Source organism: Mastomys coucha, unplaced genomic scaffold (genome assembly GCF_008632895.1).
Source record: "Mastomys coucha isolate ucsf_1 unplaced genomic scaffold, UCSF_Mcou_1 pScaffold12, whole genome shotgun sequence".
Taxonomy (NCBI): domain Eukaryota; kingdom Metazoa; phylum Chordata; class Mammalia; order Rodentia; family Muridae; genus Mastomys; species Mastomys coucha.
In genome coordinates this window covers 12714634-12730151 of record NW_022196894.1, presented here as the reverse complement: position 1 = coordinate 12730151, position 15518 = coordinate 12714634, and the positions used below count along the sequence as shown (strand labels likewise).

At 46.6% G+C, this 15518-nt stretch overlaps 2 protein-coding genes across 9 annotated transcripts in view; one reads left to right on the top strand and one right to left on the bottom strand.

The window, feature by feature from the left end:
- Spidr (scaffold protein involved in DNA repair) overlaps positions 1-9788 on the top strand; it is a 254641-nt gene extending 244853 nt beyond the window's left edge. For 6 of the 8 annotated variants that reach the window (XM_031363195.1, XM_031363196.1, XM_031363197.1 and 3 more), the window contains 4 exons: positions 2467-2560; positions 4086-4200; positions 4551-4604; positions 9215-9788. In XM_031363195.1, coding sequence (XP_031219055.1) covers positions 2467-2560; positions 4086-4200; positions 4551-4604; positions 9215-9367 — 416 coding nt within the window. In that variant the 3' untranslated portion in view covers positions 9368-9788. The remainder of the gene's footprint in view (positions 1-2466; positions 2561-4085; positions 4201-4550; positions 4605-9214) is intronic. The other 2 variants (XM_031363192.1, XM_031363193.1) reach the window with 2 other exon arrangements.
- Positions 9789-10612: 824 nt separating this feature from the next.
- Cebpd (CCAAT enhancer binding protein delta) lies at positions 10613-12177 on the bottom strand. The gene has a single exon (XM_031363201.1). The coding sequence runs from the start codon at positions 11763-11765 to the stop codon at positions 10959-10961; it is 807 nt and encodes a 268-aa protein (XP_031219061.1). The 5' UTR covers positions 11766-12177; the 3' UTR covers positions 10613-10958.
- Positions 12178-15518: the final 3341 nt, after the last annotated feature.

The window sequence follows — 15518 nt, the reverse complement described above, 5'->3', positions numbered from 1 at the left end:
CTGATACTAACGGCAAGCCAAATGCCATCTTGTAGTGGTGATGTGCTTATGAAATGGCTTCCTACATTGATTGGATAGGAAGGACAGGTGGTTCTTTGAGGAATGGAATGTGAGCGTGATAAAAATGCATGGTACAAATTTTTCAAGTAACCAGTAAGAAATGACAAAAGAAGAGACATTACTATTTTTCATCCATTTTATTTGACCTACTTTTGATTATATTTATAGACAGTGTTAATAGTTGAAGCAGGTTCTTCAAAATCAAGACCTATTCTTATTTTTAAAAGTCATTTGAGTTAGCATCACATGACTGTATTTTTTTTCTTTTGTCTTTTTTATTAGATTTTTTATTTACATGTGATATGATTTCTCCTTTCCCAGTGTCCCCTCCAAAAAACAAACAAACAAACAAACAAAAACAACAAGAACAAACCCCTGTTGCCTCTCCCCTCCCCATGTTTGCCACCCCACCCTCTCCCACTTATTGGCCCTGGCATTTCCCTACACTGGGGCACAAAACCTTCACAGGGCCCAGGGCCTCTCCTCCCATTGATGATCGACTTTGCAATCCTCTACATGCTGCCAAAACAATCAGTCCCACCATGTATAGTCCTTGGTTGAGTCCCTGGAAGCTCTGAGGGTACTAGTTAGTTCATATTGTTGTTCGACACATGACTGTATTTTAATAGACCATGCCTTCTAGTTCTCATTATTCTGCTGCACTGTCTTATGTTTCCTAATGCTTGTTCTAGTGGAGAAAGACATTCTGCTTCAAAAACGAGAATGGGGGTAGGGAATATACCTGTGAAGTAAAATGCTTACCACATGCTAGGCTTGATCACCAGTACACAAACAAAAAGCAGGAGATAGGGATGTGGGAGAAGAGAGGAGAAGAAGGCAGGCTGAGAATCCTTCTACATCTTTGGAAACTCAATCACTTCCTCCTACTTTTTCTTTTACTGTAATTCAACAAGGATGGCCAGAACACGGTCATTCAGATGGCAGTTGCATGGTCCACCTCAGGGAAGCCGTCTTCATTTCCACTGTGTACTGCCTACCTTCCATGTGCCTTCAGCCTACAGACTAACTCACACCCAGGCCCCAAGCCAGCTTCTGTGCTGTGCTCTGCAGAGGCCGTTCCAACTGCAGTGTAAGCCTTTCTCCTCTGATGATTGTACTCAGTGTTCATCTGTCTCACCTGCTTCCCCAGCTCAACTGATGATGTGAGAGGAGAGACTGTACCAGTTTTGTTTCTTAGACTCCTTATATCCCATACTATCACACACACACATGTTCATTGACTGAATGGATCATAAATGTTTTGTCAAAAAAATGCATGATGTGTGTGTTTGTGTGTGTGTGTGTGTGTGTGTGTGTGTGTGTGTGTGTGTGTGTGATTATGGGCAATTTTCTACCTGTGCCTAAGTTCCCCAAAATAATGACTCTCAGACTAAATATTTCATGAAGAAATATCTAGGCCAAAAGCTTTGTCTTATTCTCCAACTAGCTCATAATTTAATTACCCATCTGTCCTGTTCTGTTCTGTTCTGTTCTATTCTATTCTATTCTATTCTATTCTATTCTATTCTATTCTATTCTATTCTACCACATAGGTAATCACCTCTTCTCAGGTTCATGCAACCATCTTGCTTGGAGTTCAGGCAAATTCCCTATCTCCCACCACCACCACCACACACAATACACAAGAGCATGTTCACCTTACTCTGTCCTAGAATTCCAGTTGTTCTTCCAGATGTTCCACCTTCTAATCCTAGCTCAGCTCATTGTCCATAGGCTTTTTATTGACAGGTGATGCTTCCATTCAGTATATAAGAGATTCTGTGTTGGGGGAGTGGGGGGAGTAGTGATATTTACTCCATCATATGTCCTGTTCTATTATTATCCACCTTACTCACTTGAGACAGGGTGCTTACTGAACCGGAACCCAAGAAGCCCAAGTGACCCTCCCTTCTCTGTCATTGCAGGTCACACGCATCCATGCTTGCCTTTTTTGAGTGTTAGAGATTTGCTCTTACTTTCTCATGTTTGCACAATGAGCACTTTTACCCTAGTCATCTCCCCAGCCCTCTAACAACATATACTCATTTATTTGGTTGGTTGGTTCATTGGTTGTTTATTTTGGTTTTTTTGAGACAATGTTTCTCTGTGCATCCTGGCTATCCTGGAACTCACACTGTAGACCAGGATGGCTTTGAACTCAAGAACTCAAAGATCTGCCTGTCTCTGCCTCCCAAGTGCTGGGATTAAAGCTGTGTGCCACCATACCCAGCTATATATACTTAATCACAATAAGCAAGTAAACCAGAAAAATCATATTTAATAAAAGGAATTAACCAACAGTATATCTACTTATCTCTTCCTATGAAAGAAATTGAGCAAAGATAAGCAGTTTCAGAGGCCATGATACTAGTCAGTGACGAATTTGGCCTTTCTTCTTGGGCTTAGGTACTGTGGTTGATGTAGATGAGAGCACTGCTTTCTCATGGCCTGTGTGTGACCTGTGTGGCAATGGGAGATTGGAACAGAAGCCAGAAGATGGGTAAGGATGCCTGAAACCCCTGGGACCCAAAGGACACAGGAGTAACCCAGCCCCAGGTCCTACAATCTTCTACCCTATATGTGGGTTTTCCTAACGAAGAACCCAATTGTTGTAGCTCTACCTGGCCTTAGAAATGTAGAACAGAGATTTGTTCTTAGTGCCTTCATTATTAGAAAAAAAAAAATGTGAACAGGTAAGACAAGCTGCATGGCATGTCCTAGGACTTTCCCAGACTTTTCCGGGGGACAGAGCAGCATGTTCTAGAAGTCCTGCAGGCTTTCCCGGCAGACAGTGAGCAGCTTTCAGTAGACACCCCTTTCTGCCCACTTATATTACCCTCCTGGGCTAAGGTCAAGGCTAAATATTTGTCTTCGTTATAGCTTCTTTGCTGCTGTAATGAGACACAGTGACCAAAACAAGTTGGGGAGGAAAGGTTTTATTTGGCTTATACATAACACTCCATCATTGGAGGAAGTCAGGACAGGAACTCAAGCAGGACAAGAATGTAAAGGCAAGAACTGATGCAGTGGCCATATAGGGGTGCTGCTTACTGGCTTACCCTCCATGCTCAGCTTGCCTTCTTATAGACCCAGGACCACCAGACCAGGGTTGGTACCATTATCAGTGGACTTGGACGGTTCTCATCAATCGCTAATTAAGAAAATGCCTTACTACCTACAGCTGGATCTTAGGAGGCATTCTCCTCGATTGAGGCTCTAACCTTCCAGATGACTCTAGCTTGTATCAAGTTGTCCTAAAATTCTCCAGCAGAGTGTTGGTACCATTTGTTTCTCTGGAGTGACTCTCTGCCTCCCAGTGGACTTTGTCATATGACAGACCAAAATGTGTCATCATTACTCGTTTGCTTCATAGAATCAAAGAACAGGAACTGGAGAGATGGCTTAGCAGTTACAAGCACTGGCAATTCTTCTAGAGAACCCACATGGCAGCTCACAGTTGTCTATGACTTTAGTTCCAAAGGATCCAATGCCCTTTTCTGGTTTCTTCAAGTACCAGGAGTGTACATGATGTACAGAACTCATACAGGCAAAATATCCATATACATAAAAATAAGTTTTTTAAAAGAAGCAAAGAGCAAATATCTTCCTGATGCGTAGGGTTTTGGGCCTTGTGAGTACACAAGTTATTTCTGGACTATATCAAAGAGGCAAGGGAACATGGGAGTATGTGAAAGCAGTGTGGGAGTGAGGACACCAGGGCTGATGAGCAAGCTTCACCTGCCAGCAGGGTGGGAAATTCACTCCCCTGACCTCCTTGAAGGTCTGGCCTTCACTTCCTGGAAGGCTACCTTCCCCCATATTCCTCATGAATAATGCCTCTTTGTGTACCCGAGACCCCCTCAGCAGCTCCCAACTGCTCAGCCATCAGAAGAAGCCCAGCTCCTGGCTGCTTTTGACTGGTTCCAGCAATCTAGTTCTGACAGCAAAATTTCTCTCTTTGCTGTAGAACTCTTCTGATATATATCTCCCTGTTGCTTATATCCCTATGTGTCTTCTCACAACAGAGGCTCCTTCTCCTGCAGGGACTGTTCCCAACTGGTCCTGTCACCTCTTCAGAAGAGGCACCTGCATGTCTTTCTGAACTGTCCCAGGAGACCTGAGAGTACTGTGAAGGTCAAGGTAGGAAAAGGAGCCTGGAGCTCATGTTTGATTGCATGTATCTACTCTGTGGACAGCAAGGATGAGGCTGGACCTGGGCTTCCAGTGTCTTTGTTCCTTTGTTCACCTTGTGGCAAAGTGTGTATGCCAGTTAGGAGATGTGGAAAGAGCTCTTCCGTTGTTGGGGAACGTGGGGGGTCACCTATCCCAGTTTGTCTAGACAGCGTCCTGCTTTACTTAAGGCTCAAAACATGCTCTCTACACAGGAGGCAGACAGCTTAGAGTCAGTGTTCACCTTCAGTAGGAATACCTTAGGTGAGTGCTTGTCATTTGCTGGAATATCACTGAGCCCTTCTTCCCTGTTGCTGCAGCTGTTGGAGAGCAGTATTTCTATACTTCTGATGTCTGCTGCCTCCGAGGATGGGGTAAGTACAAGGGGGCAGTCTGAGTATGCCCTTTGTTCTTGAATCTCTGTGAAGTCGTCCCTGAAGGAAGACCCCTTTGCTGTATATGTTAATTTACAACAGATCCTATCGTAACACCACAAGTCACTAATGTGTTAAAACATATCCACCTTGCCACTGCCACTCACCCATGTACAGCAGCAGGGGCAGAGACGTTCCTCTCTGGAAATTAGAGATGCTGGAAATCTTCCTTCTTGGCTTCTGTTATAGTCATACAGCCTGGAGACCAGAGTCCTTTTTCATGGCTTCTCAGTCACAAAACAAAATTGCTAAAGATATGCTTTTTATTACATTTATTTATTTGTATAAATTAATGAATATATGTGCATGTGTGTGTGTCTGATGTTGTATATCAGTATGTACATGCCACAATACACAAGTAGACGTTTGAGAACAACTTGTAGGAATCAGGTCTCTCTTGCCCCATGGGTCTCAGAGGTCATCAGGCCTGGTGACCAGCACCTTTACATGCCAAGCCATCTTGCTGGCCCTGTGGCACACTTTTTAGTTTTTACTGATGGATCTGGGTTCTGAATGCCTGAATTATTATTGTTATTTCTCAGAGCTTTGGTCTTACCTACCTTGAAAATTACTCTAGCAAGACTAGTAAACTGTGGCATGTGTCTCCAAGGAAAAAATTCTGAAAGTTGGTCCTCAGAGCAGGACTTCTGTCCTTTGAAATGGCACTTATCTTTTAAAAGTCACTTAAGGACTTTTGCAGGGGCCTGGGTATGTAGCTCAGTTGGTGGTGCACCTGACTAACATGCACCAGGCCTCAGACCAGAAGTTCAAGATCACTCTTAACTACATAGCAAGTTTAAAGCCAGCCCTCGGCTACATGAGACCCTGTCTATAAATAAAAGCTCATGGAATTGATAACCTAAAACTAAGGCTAAGACTGTCAGAATTTGGATGAAACTGGAAACTGCATACATAAGCTCTGAGGTTATTGGTCTAAGCTGTGGTTCTCAGCCCTGACTTCACAGGGTGCCACAGTTTCTGTTCCCCTAGTATAAAGCACACCAGCTTTAAAGCTCTTTGGTGGCCTTGATCTCTGACCTGGAACTTTCACCTGAGCTGTGGCTGACACTATCACTATTTCTGAATAAAAGAGTCATACTTTAACACCAAGTTAGAGGACACAGAAGCTGATATTTTCTTATTATATAAAAGCCTTTAGTTACCATGGCCTAAGAAGCCATTGCATTGCTGACACATGGTCCTCACTGTCGCCATCTCCGTGATGGACTCAGCACAAAGGCATCCATCCCACCAAGGTAGCTTTTATCTCTGCAGAAAGGAACAGTTGGTAGTTGGAAGTCAGCCCAGATAGGAAAGCATGAGACAGGGACTTAAAGAACTTACAGTATTTAAAGGCAGGCAGGGAGCAGTGTCTGTTGGCTGACATAAGATGAAAGAATGGGGGTGGGGAGGGCTGCTAAGAGATAGCTCAGCGATTAAGAGCATTGAATGCTCCTCAGAAGGTTCCAAGTTCAAATCCCAGCAACCACATGGTGGCTCACAACCATCTGTAATTAGATCTGACTCCCTCTTCTGGAGTGTCTGAAGACAGCTACAGTGTACTTACATATAATAAATAAATCCTTAGGAAAAAAAAAAAGATGAGAGAATGGTGATGCTGGACCAGGAGAACACCAGAATTGGTAAGCTGGAGCTTTCCAACATGACGTATATGCTCAGGTGGATGCTTTTAAAAGGTGGATCGTGGTTTTGTAAGAACACACAGTCTGTGGAGACAGTTGGGGGAAGCATGGAAAGCTCTGCTTGGATGAATAACAAGATGAACCCAACCTCCCTACGTAAGCAAACTTAAGACTCCAGCCCATCAGTAGCTGCACTCTGATCCACATGCACAGAGGCTGATATCGCCCTCTGACTCAGTGGGGCCTCTGTAAGACAGTGCCTCTGTGGAGACCTAGACACCACGAACACTGGCAGAAATCCTCCCTTCTTTCATTGCTGCTGCCTGAGGTATCTTGTTTCTACAACACACTTAACTTCTCAACCAGAACGTTCTGATAGCTGAAAACCTGTTGATTGAGCTTTAAAAAGGCATGTGGGCATGTATTCCTGTGTGTGGAAGTACAGGTGTGCATGCACCTGTATATGAGCCTCGTCGGACACTGGCTGTACTGTGTGTGTGTGTGTGTGTGTGTGTGTGTGTGTGTGTGTGTGTGTGTGTCTTTGTGCAGGAGTGCATACACTTCGTATGAGGAGTCTACTTGGACACTGGCTGTACATACATATGCATTTACCTTACGTACATGTGCACAGATATTAAGTTAAATGACAAAGGGAGGTCATAGCTCTTGGTGTCATCTTTGTAGGTGCTCTAGTTTCACAGTCCACATCAGTGGGACATCCGAGCTTGGAGAACATTTTAGCAAGCTCCCTACACTGCCCTCAGCTCTGTTCACAGTGACTACACACCATGAGTGTGAAAGCAATGAGATTAACTGTTGTTCTTGCTGTTTCTTACGGGTTACATTATAGTGATGGGGGGTTGAAATCTCTTCCTTCAACTTTCAGAAAAGGCACACATATATTTTATCTAACAAAAAAAATAGACATGTGGTAGCTCAGCAGAATAGCCATTGCCTGGCATGCAGGAATGTGAGTTCCATCCCATCTCTCACTTTTTTCTCAAAAAGACAAGAGATTAAATAAATACCTGAAATCAGATAGACACATTTTCATATATGTAGATACCTATTCATATGGACAGTGCATGAATTGCTGTGTTGATGTTTTAAATTCACCACGTTGATTTCCCCTAAATACATATGATTTATGAGTATAAAACATGAGTTTAAGGTCCACTCATAGGTGATAGAGCTAAACCTAACATTTTACATAGGAAGGATTTTTCACTGACCTTCATGAAATCCAAATTAGATACTTTTGAGCTGGGTGTGGTGTTTCACACCTGTAACCCCAGCACCTGAGAGGTAAGGCAGGAGAATCAGGAATTTAAGGTTGTCCTCAGCTAATTAGCTAGCCTTAGGTCAGCCTGAGCTTCATCCCATGGGACCTTGACTCAAAAGAAAACAAAAAATTCATCCTTTTACCAGAGAAGAACAAGGGAATGCTGGGATCATCACTTTCACACTTACACAAGCATTGGTTAATGAAAAATAGTAAGAGGAACTGAAGGAGTTCTCAGCTGTCCCTCCTTTGCCATCCTTCTGCCATCTAATGATGACCTGATCCTAGCACTCTCTCCAGATCTCACTGTCAAGCAGACAGTGAACCTGCAGAGAAGCACTCTTCCTTTCTGGACCAGCAGTTCTAGTTTTTCCCCTCAGTCTATTGAACCACACTATAGGCCTTGTTCATTTGCAAAATATTAAGTAAGCTACATTGGGAAATTGAGTCAGCATATGTCATGCTCACATGCCAAACTGATCCTGATGATTACTCTACAAAACAAAGCATCCAGCACGCCCCACACTGACATTCCCCATACAGTCCATTCTGGGCTTCATTGGGATGGTTCATCTCTGCTCCCCTGGGCATCATCTGGTACCCTCAAGGCAAGGCTGTAGCCACAGGAGCCTCCCCAGCCAGGGCTGTTGGCCCAACTTCCTCACAGGCACAGACTGGGCTGGCCACCTTTCCTAACTGAGGTTAAGACATCTCTGTCCCTTCCACTGCACTATGTCCCAGACCTAAATTTGAGAACATAATCAGTACATCTAGCCCAGACCTGGGATCAAACTATGGTCACAGGTAGACTGCTCTTAGAACCCAAAGCTGTGCTAGCTACATTCTCTGCATTCTCCAGCTCCTTGGCCATAGATGACCTGAGTTCTTTGTCAGCTGCCCTGTCCAGAGGACAGGCTGTGGTGCCTATTGCACTCCTCCACACTGGCCATCACCTCCTGCAGTCTCCTCAAATTTGCACTTTTATTTTTAGCCTCACACTCACTGAAAATACTCTGCAGTTAGATCCATAGAAGCCTAGCCAGGGCACAGCCACACCAGGGACAGACCCTGCTGCCCAGTACCTGTGTCTGTCTGGAGATGAAATTCTCCCAAGATTAACTATGTAGATAAAACCTCCAGTCACATTACCACAGCACAAAAAGAGATGTTTACCCCGATGTAACTCAAGAAGAAATGGAATCCAATTGAAGGGGGAAGTTTGGGGCAAGCACCAGGAAATCCTTTGGCCAGAAGTGTTGCTAGATTGGGGAAGTGTCCCCAAAGGAAGTGGGAGACATATGCAAGCCAAAAGCCCGGCCCCCATGGAAGAACAGCACTTCCTCTGCACATTGTCTTCCAAATCCTGTCCTAGGCCAGTTTATCCAGGCGGCCACTAAAGACAGCACGACTCAGTTGTCAGAATGAAGTAGTTCGTTTTGCTATGATAAAGGGGATTTTTATAATACACATACCCCCACCCCCATCCCGAAGCCTTTTCCACTGGAAGGAAGGTTACAGCTCATGAACGGAAGGACCTTTGTCCTGGCTGTGGCACTGTTGTTAAGAACAGAATGTCCAGGAATCCAGGACTGTTTGCTTTAACCAGAATGCTTCTATCACTGCAGAGTTATAAAGTGGAGAGTGTCCTTGGGAAGGAGATGGGACCTTTACTCTGCTTTGTCCTGTCCATCACTACACAGCAGCCCAGCTGCGTCACTCTGGAAGAGATCGAGCTTCTGAGGACAGCCGGAGCCACTGCTGCTCAGCCTCCTCCCTGACATCTGTGCGCTTGGCAAGGGGCTTGTGTGCTAACGAGTAGTATTTTTATGGTTCAAATTTAGTGGGTTTCTTTCTTTTCTTTTTTCTGGTAAAGAGATTAATAGGAGAGCTTTAAATTAAAAATCAAAATACCTCTATTACATCTTTTTTTTTTTTACTTTACCTTCCTACAAGTTTGAGAACATATTTCTTTGAGTGTTTTTTATGTCTTCTGTGTCTTCATTTTATGCTATTTAGGCACTATTATTGATTACGAAATGTACTTTTTTTGTAGCTTTAAAGTATTTACAATTTACCAATATTGTATATGTTTTTTCTTTGCAGTGTTTAATATTCTGTTAGACTGTTCTGCAAAGCTTCACCAGTATCTCATATTGAAATATTACTGTTCTGTTACAATAAATAAATGTCCAACCTCAACACTGTGTGGTTTTGGTGTTCTGGGACCTGCCAGAGATGGCAGTGTCACCCATCCAATGTAGGTGAGTTGGGTGTGACGAGAGCTATATGAAACAGAATTTCTGTACCTTACTCCTCCGCACACCTGTCAGAGACCCTGAGGAACTGCCGAGGGCAAAGATCACAGCCATCCACAAGCCTGCACTTTGGGCATGGATTTGAATTACAATCAAAGCTATATATTTGGACCCTGGAGGTTTTGTGTTTTCTTCTGTACAGCAACATAGTAACAGGCCGTGGAGATCAGGGAAGGGTTTGGAACAACCAGTGTTCTTAGTAGAAAGGCACATAGCTTTGGGGTGTGGGGAGAATTAAGCCCGCAAACATTACAATTACTGGCTTCTGGGGCTGCCCTTTTTATATACTACGATATGAATTTGCCCTGGTACACACTTTAAAGTCTACACTACGATATGAATTTGTCCTGGTACACACTTTAAAATCTACACGTAGTCCCTAGATTGAGGAAAGTAAAAGCAAAGAGGAATCAGGTTTCAGACTCTCAGCTCTCTTCCACGCTCTCACCCTTTGGCAACCACCCCAAAGTTAGGCCAACTGTTCTCTGCCCCAGGTCAGCACACTCTGGGATCACACCTTCCACCTATCATGGATTAGCCATGCTTTCCCATGTTCCTTCCGCAGACAATACAGAACATGAGGAAACTCATCCATCTCCTTACCCCATGTGGGCAACGCACCTGGTCCCGTGGCTCCCAGGTGCTTGCTTTTCCCTGGTGAAGTCCCAATATGTTGTGTGCGGGAGAGAATGAATATAGGAAGCTGCAGCGATTTAAATGCTTCTTTATTCTTACAAATACTGTAAAAATGAATATAAAAAAGCATGCGCAGTCTCTTCCTCTTATCTACAAAAGTCTGTCGGAAAAGTCTTTCCTACAAATGTACCTTAGCTGCAATGGTAATAAGACGTAGAAAACGCTACCATTATTTAAAAAAATAATAATTTAAGGGGGGAAAGATTCATATAGCTTCTCTCGCAGTCCAATGCCCAAGCTGCAGCTTCCTGTCGCTCGCACGTCCCAAAGAAACTTTAGCGATTCGGGCGGCGTCTGCTCCCCGCTGTCGGGATCTGAGGTATAGGTCGTTCAGAGTCTCAAAGGCCCACGCCGCGCGTTACCGGCAGTCGGCGCCGGTGGGCGGCAGGAAAGGCGGGCTGGGCAGCTCTTTGAAGAACTGCCGGAGGCCAGCCAGGTCCCGCGTGAGCTGCTCCACGCGCTGATGCAGCTTCTCGTTTTCGGCCGACAACTCCACCAGCTTCTGCTGCATCTCCTGGTTGCGGCGCTTGGCCTTGTCGCGGCTCTTGCGCACGGCGATGTTGTTGCGCTCGCGCCGCTGCCTGTACTCGGGGCTGCCGCGGTCCGGACCCCTCTTGCCCGTTCCCTTTTCTCGGACGGGGCCGGGCGCGAGGCTCGGCCCCGGGCTGCCTCGAGGAGGCTCGGGCGAAGTGGGTGGTGTGGGCTGAGCCGCGGCCGCCAAACTCACCACCGTCTGCGCGCACACCGCCACTTGCGCGGGCAGCAGGGAGCCCGGAGCGTCGCCGTCGCCCCAGTCGGGTTCGCGCTTGAGCGGACCCCTGGCGACTGACCCCACACCCGGGGGTCGCGGAGGGCCGCCCTGCAGCAGCTCCAGGCCCCCCGCGCCGGCCGCCTTGTGGTTGCTGTTGAAGAGGTCGGCGAAGAGCTCGTCGTGGCACAGCTCTAGGGTGGGCACGGCGGCCATGGAGTCAATGTAGGCGCTGAAGTCGATGGCGCTCTCGTCGTCGTACATGGCAGGGGTCGTGGAGCCCGACTCCCCAAGATCCCCTGACTCGGGCCCTCGGCCGGGCTTGTCCACCCTGCCTGGCTCGTAGAAGGCCGCGGGCTCTGTGGGCCAGGGTCCGCCGCGCACCGGGCTGTCCAGGCTGAAAAGCGCGGCGCTCATGGCGGCGTCGGCAGGGCCTGGCGTCCAAGTTGGGCTGTCACCTCGCCGCACCGGACCGCCGCCTTTTCTAGCCCCAGCTGACGTGCACGCTCCGCCCCGGCCCCAGCGGGTCGGGAACCCGAGCGGGGAGGGACCGGGGTGCTGCTGGGAACGACCCGCCCTCTGCCCACACTCCTGGCCTTCCCTCCTTCCTGTTTGTGCGGTTTGGACCTACTTAGCTGTCCGAGCCTGGAGCGAAATGAAAATCTGGATTTGGCTCCGACGCGGGCAAAGCCGTACGCCTTCAGTCATCGCAAAAGCGGAACAGGGAGCAGGGCTCCGCGGCTCGAGTCCACGGCTTCTGTCCTGGCGCCTCCGCCACGGGGCCAGAAGGAGTGAACGGCGGTTCGCGGACCCCTCCGCCGGTCCAAAGTGAGCACAGCCAGCCGGGGGTCTCCGGAAATTCGAACCCTCTCCCCAAGCCACACTTCTCGGGGTGCTGAGACCCAGCTGCCATCGAGGTTAGGTTCAGCAACACAGCCTGATGGACGGACCGATCGACCGGACTCCCCGCTGACCACAAAGCCCACGGAAGAGTGACGGCGACCCTGACCGCTGTGCCTTTCTCCGCACCCGACAGCGATCTTGGGTGCGCGGCATTTCTTCCAGGTTCTTAAAGCTGTGCCACCTGGTGGTAGCATAGCATCTTGCTGTTTCTTTTCCTTGCTAATTGTACCCCGAAGAGATGTTATTCTAAAGTAATTGTGGCTTGCTGAGTGAAAGCTAAGATTTACATCAATAAAGAGGTGTTAAGTTGCCAGCTCTTCAAAATTGATGGAAAGACGAAGAGAAGTTTCAACCCCGGTTACTCAGACCTGAGGGAGGCTAGATGAGTAGTTGAACCCCAGGAGTTCAAGTGCCTGTCTCAAATAAGCAGAAGTCAAGAAAATCATCTGTCCAAATTCAGATGTGTCCCTCATATCCCTCCCCTCACTCGTTCCGATTCACCAGGTGTTTTGACCAACATCAGCTGATTTACACATATCAGCCTAGCTCCTACTTTCAATTCCTAAGGAAAATCCTAATAATGGGCTGTGGAATAATTTAATGGCTCTTTTGAAAAAAAGGTAAACGCAGCTTTGGAATTTTATAATGATAAATGATGTTTATAAATGACATGTGATGTTGGTATTATAACTAATTACCTCTGCGGTTAAAGCCAACGCACATGTGAGCTCATGTACATGCACAGGAAAGCCCTAGAAGGACGTTCTTGGTTCTTAGCCCTGGGTGCCATAGAAGCATGATTAGGGATCACGTGTTCCTTCTCCCTCAGAGAGGCCTCATTCCAAGGCTGTTTTCAGTGAGACAACCTGCTGTTTTTGATACCTGGCTCCACTCACTACATTGATGAAAAGTTGTGTTTACAGGACAGTGGAGCCAATTAGAATGTCTCAGAAGGATAGGCCATCATGGCCACCATTGAGCTGCACCTGAAAGCTCTGTCAAGTCTATTCAGAAACCTGCCAGCCAGTGCTTAATTTTCCATTTTCCAGAAACAGAGAAAGGCAACATGACAGAACAACTAAGCATGACATTTGAGAGTTATTAAAGTTTAGCTCCTGTGACAGCCATTTGTAATCCTTTCATGACTGTTCCCACACATTGCTCCTATCTCAAGGACCTTTCCTAGCATGATGGATGGCGTACTCAAGATGACCATGAACACTTCCCCTGCTTTATTCCTGTGAGAAAGGCTTCATTCAGGTGCTCATTTTCAGCACTTCTCAGCATACCTGCCAAAAGCCTTCTGGCTAGAATCCTTGATTCCCTCCCTTTGTCCTCAGCAAACATATAGAACATATTGGAGGTTCCAATAACACCCACTCTTTGTGGGCATTCTGGAAACCTTGGTGTTTAAAAACTCAGGAGACTAGCCGTGTTGATAGTGTCTTGGAATCTTGTCAAACTTGGAAGATCAGTCTGGTCACACCAACCAATCTCCCTGAGGTCCCGTTTGTAGATTTCACTCGATACAAGAACAGTTCTCTAGATGGGATACTCAAATATGTATAAATACTCTAAAACACTTCTGGATAGTTCTGGGTAAAATGAAATATGAAATCAAGCTTGAAGAGAAGTAAAACTTCCCAGCATTCAAGAAGTGAAGGCAGGAGGATTGTGGATTGGAAGCCAGCTTGAGCTACTTGATATTAAGGCCATTTATCAAGAAAAGAAAGTTGTGATATTTGGTGGTTTGAATGAGAATGGCCCCATAGGCTTATATGTTTGAATTCTTAATCCCCAGTTGATAGAATTGTTTGGGGAAATTTAAGAGATGTGGCTTTGTTAAAAGGGATGTGTCACTACAGGCTAGCTTTGAGGTTTCAAAAGACTTGAACCATTCCTGACATCTCTCCCTGTCTCCTACTTGCAGTTTAAGATGTGAGCTTTCAGCTTTTCTTGCTGAGATGCCTTTTGCTCAACCATCATGAACCCTAACCATTTGAAACCATGCAGCCAGTTAAACTGTTTCTTTAAGTTGCTCTGGTCAGACTCCTGCCAAGGAAGCAGGTAGGCTGACTGCAAGTCTTTACCTCTCTGCTGCTCCTCCAATCCCCAATCTCACCCCCAGCTCCGCAACAGAACACCTGCTGCTGTCTCCCTTTCATCTATGACCTCATCCCCGATGGATCACAAAGATCTTGTCTTCCAGACTTCCCTCAACTCATCCCATTAGCCTAGCTTCCAACAGCAGCAAGCATTCCCTCTAAACCCAGAAGCTCAACAGGCCAGGGAATCAGGTAAGCTAACTGAGGACGTTCACCACTTCCTCCTCTTCTCCAAACTCAGTGCCCTAGCTCCATCCCTATCTCTGCAACAGAACACCTGCAGTAGCCTTCCCTCCTCCCCTACCCATACCTCCTTTGGATCCCACAGGCCTCCCCCTCCTCCTCTTCTTCCCCCTCCTACACCTCCCCCTCCTCCCCTCCCTTCCTCCACACATTGCTTTATCTCAGCACCAACTCTAGCATATATTCCATGCTAGCCCACAGGCCACTTCTGCCAGAGAAGTAGGCAAGCTGACTACAGACCTTCACCTCTCCTTCTGTTTCTCCTGATCCAATCCCCCAGGAGCATATCTGGCTCCTCCAGCAGACCTTCTGAGGTGAGCTCCTTTCACTCTCTGACCCCATTCAAGGAAACATTGGTGAAACACTGTTTTCTTCCCTCCCGTGGACCCCTTCAAGCTCCACCCTATCCCCATTCCTAAGTGTCAGCTCCCAGTACCCACACATACATCTTACCTGGAACCACCCTAATTGTCAGCTCCCAGTACCCACACACACATCTTACCTGGAACCACCCTAATTGTCAGCTCCCAGTACCCACACACACATCTTACCTGGAACCACCCTAATTGTCAACTCCCAGGACCCACACACAAATCTTACCTGGAACCACCCTAATTGTCAGCTCCCAGTACCCACACACAAATCTTACCTGGAACCACCCTAATTGTCAGCTCCCAGTACCCACACACACATTTTACCTAGAACCACATCTGTCAGATCCAGAGAAAATCCTCAGACAACACACTCCAAAAAAATCATTGAGAGAACAAACCAAGGAACCCAAAACCCACTGAAGAAAAACCAAACCAGATCTTACCACCTAGAACTGCAAGCTTCCTGATGCTAGAGGCCTAGATGCCAGCATGGAAATGTCTCCATTAGAGCACAGCAAACCTACCACAATGGACACTGTAGACCC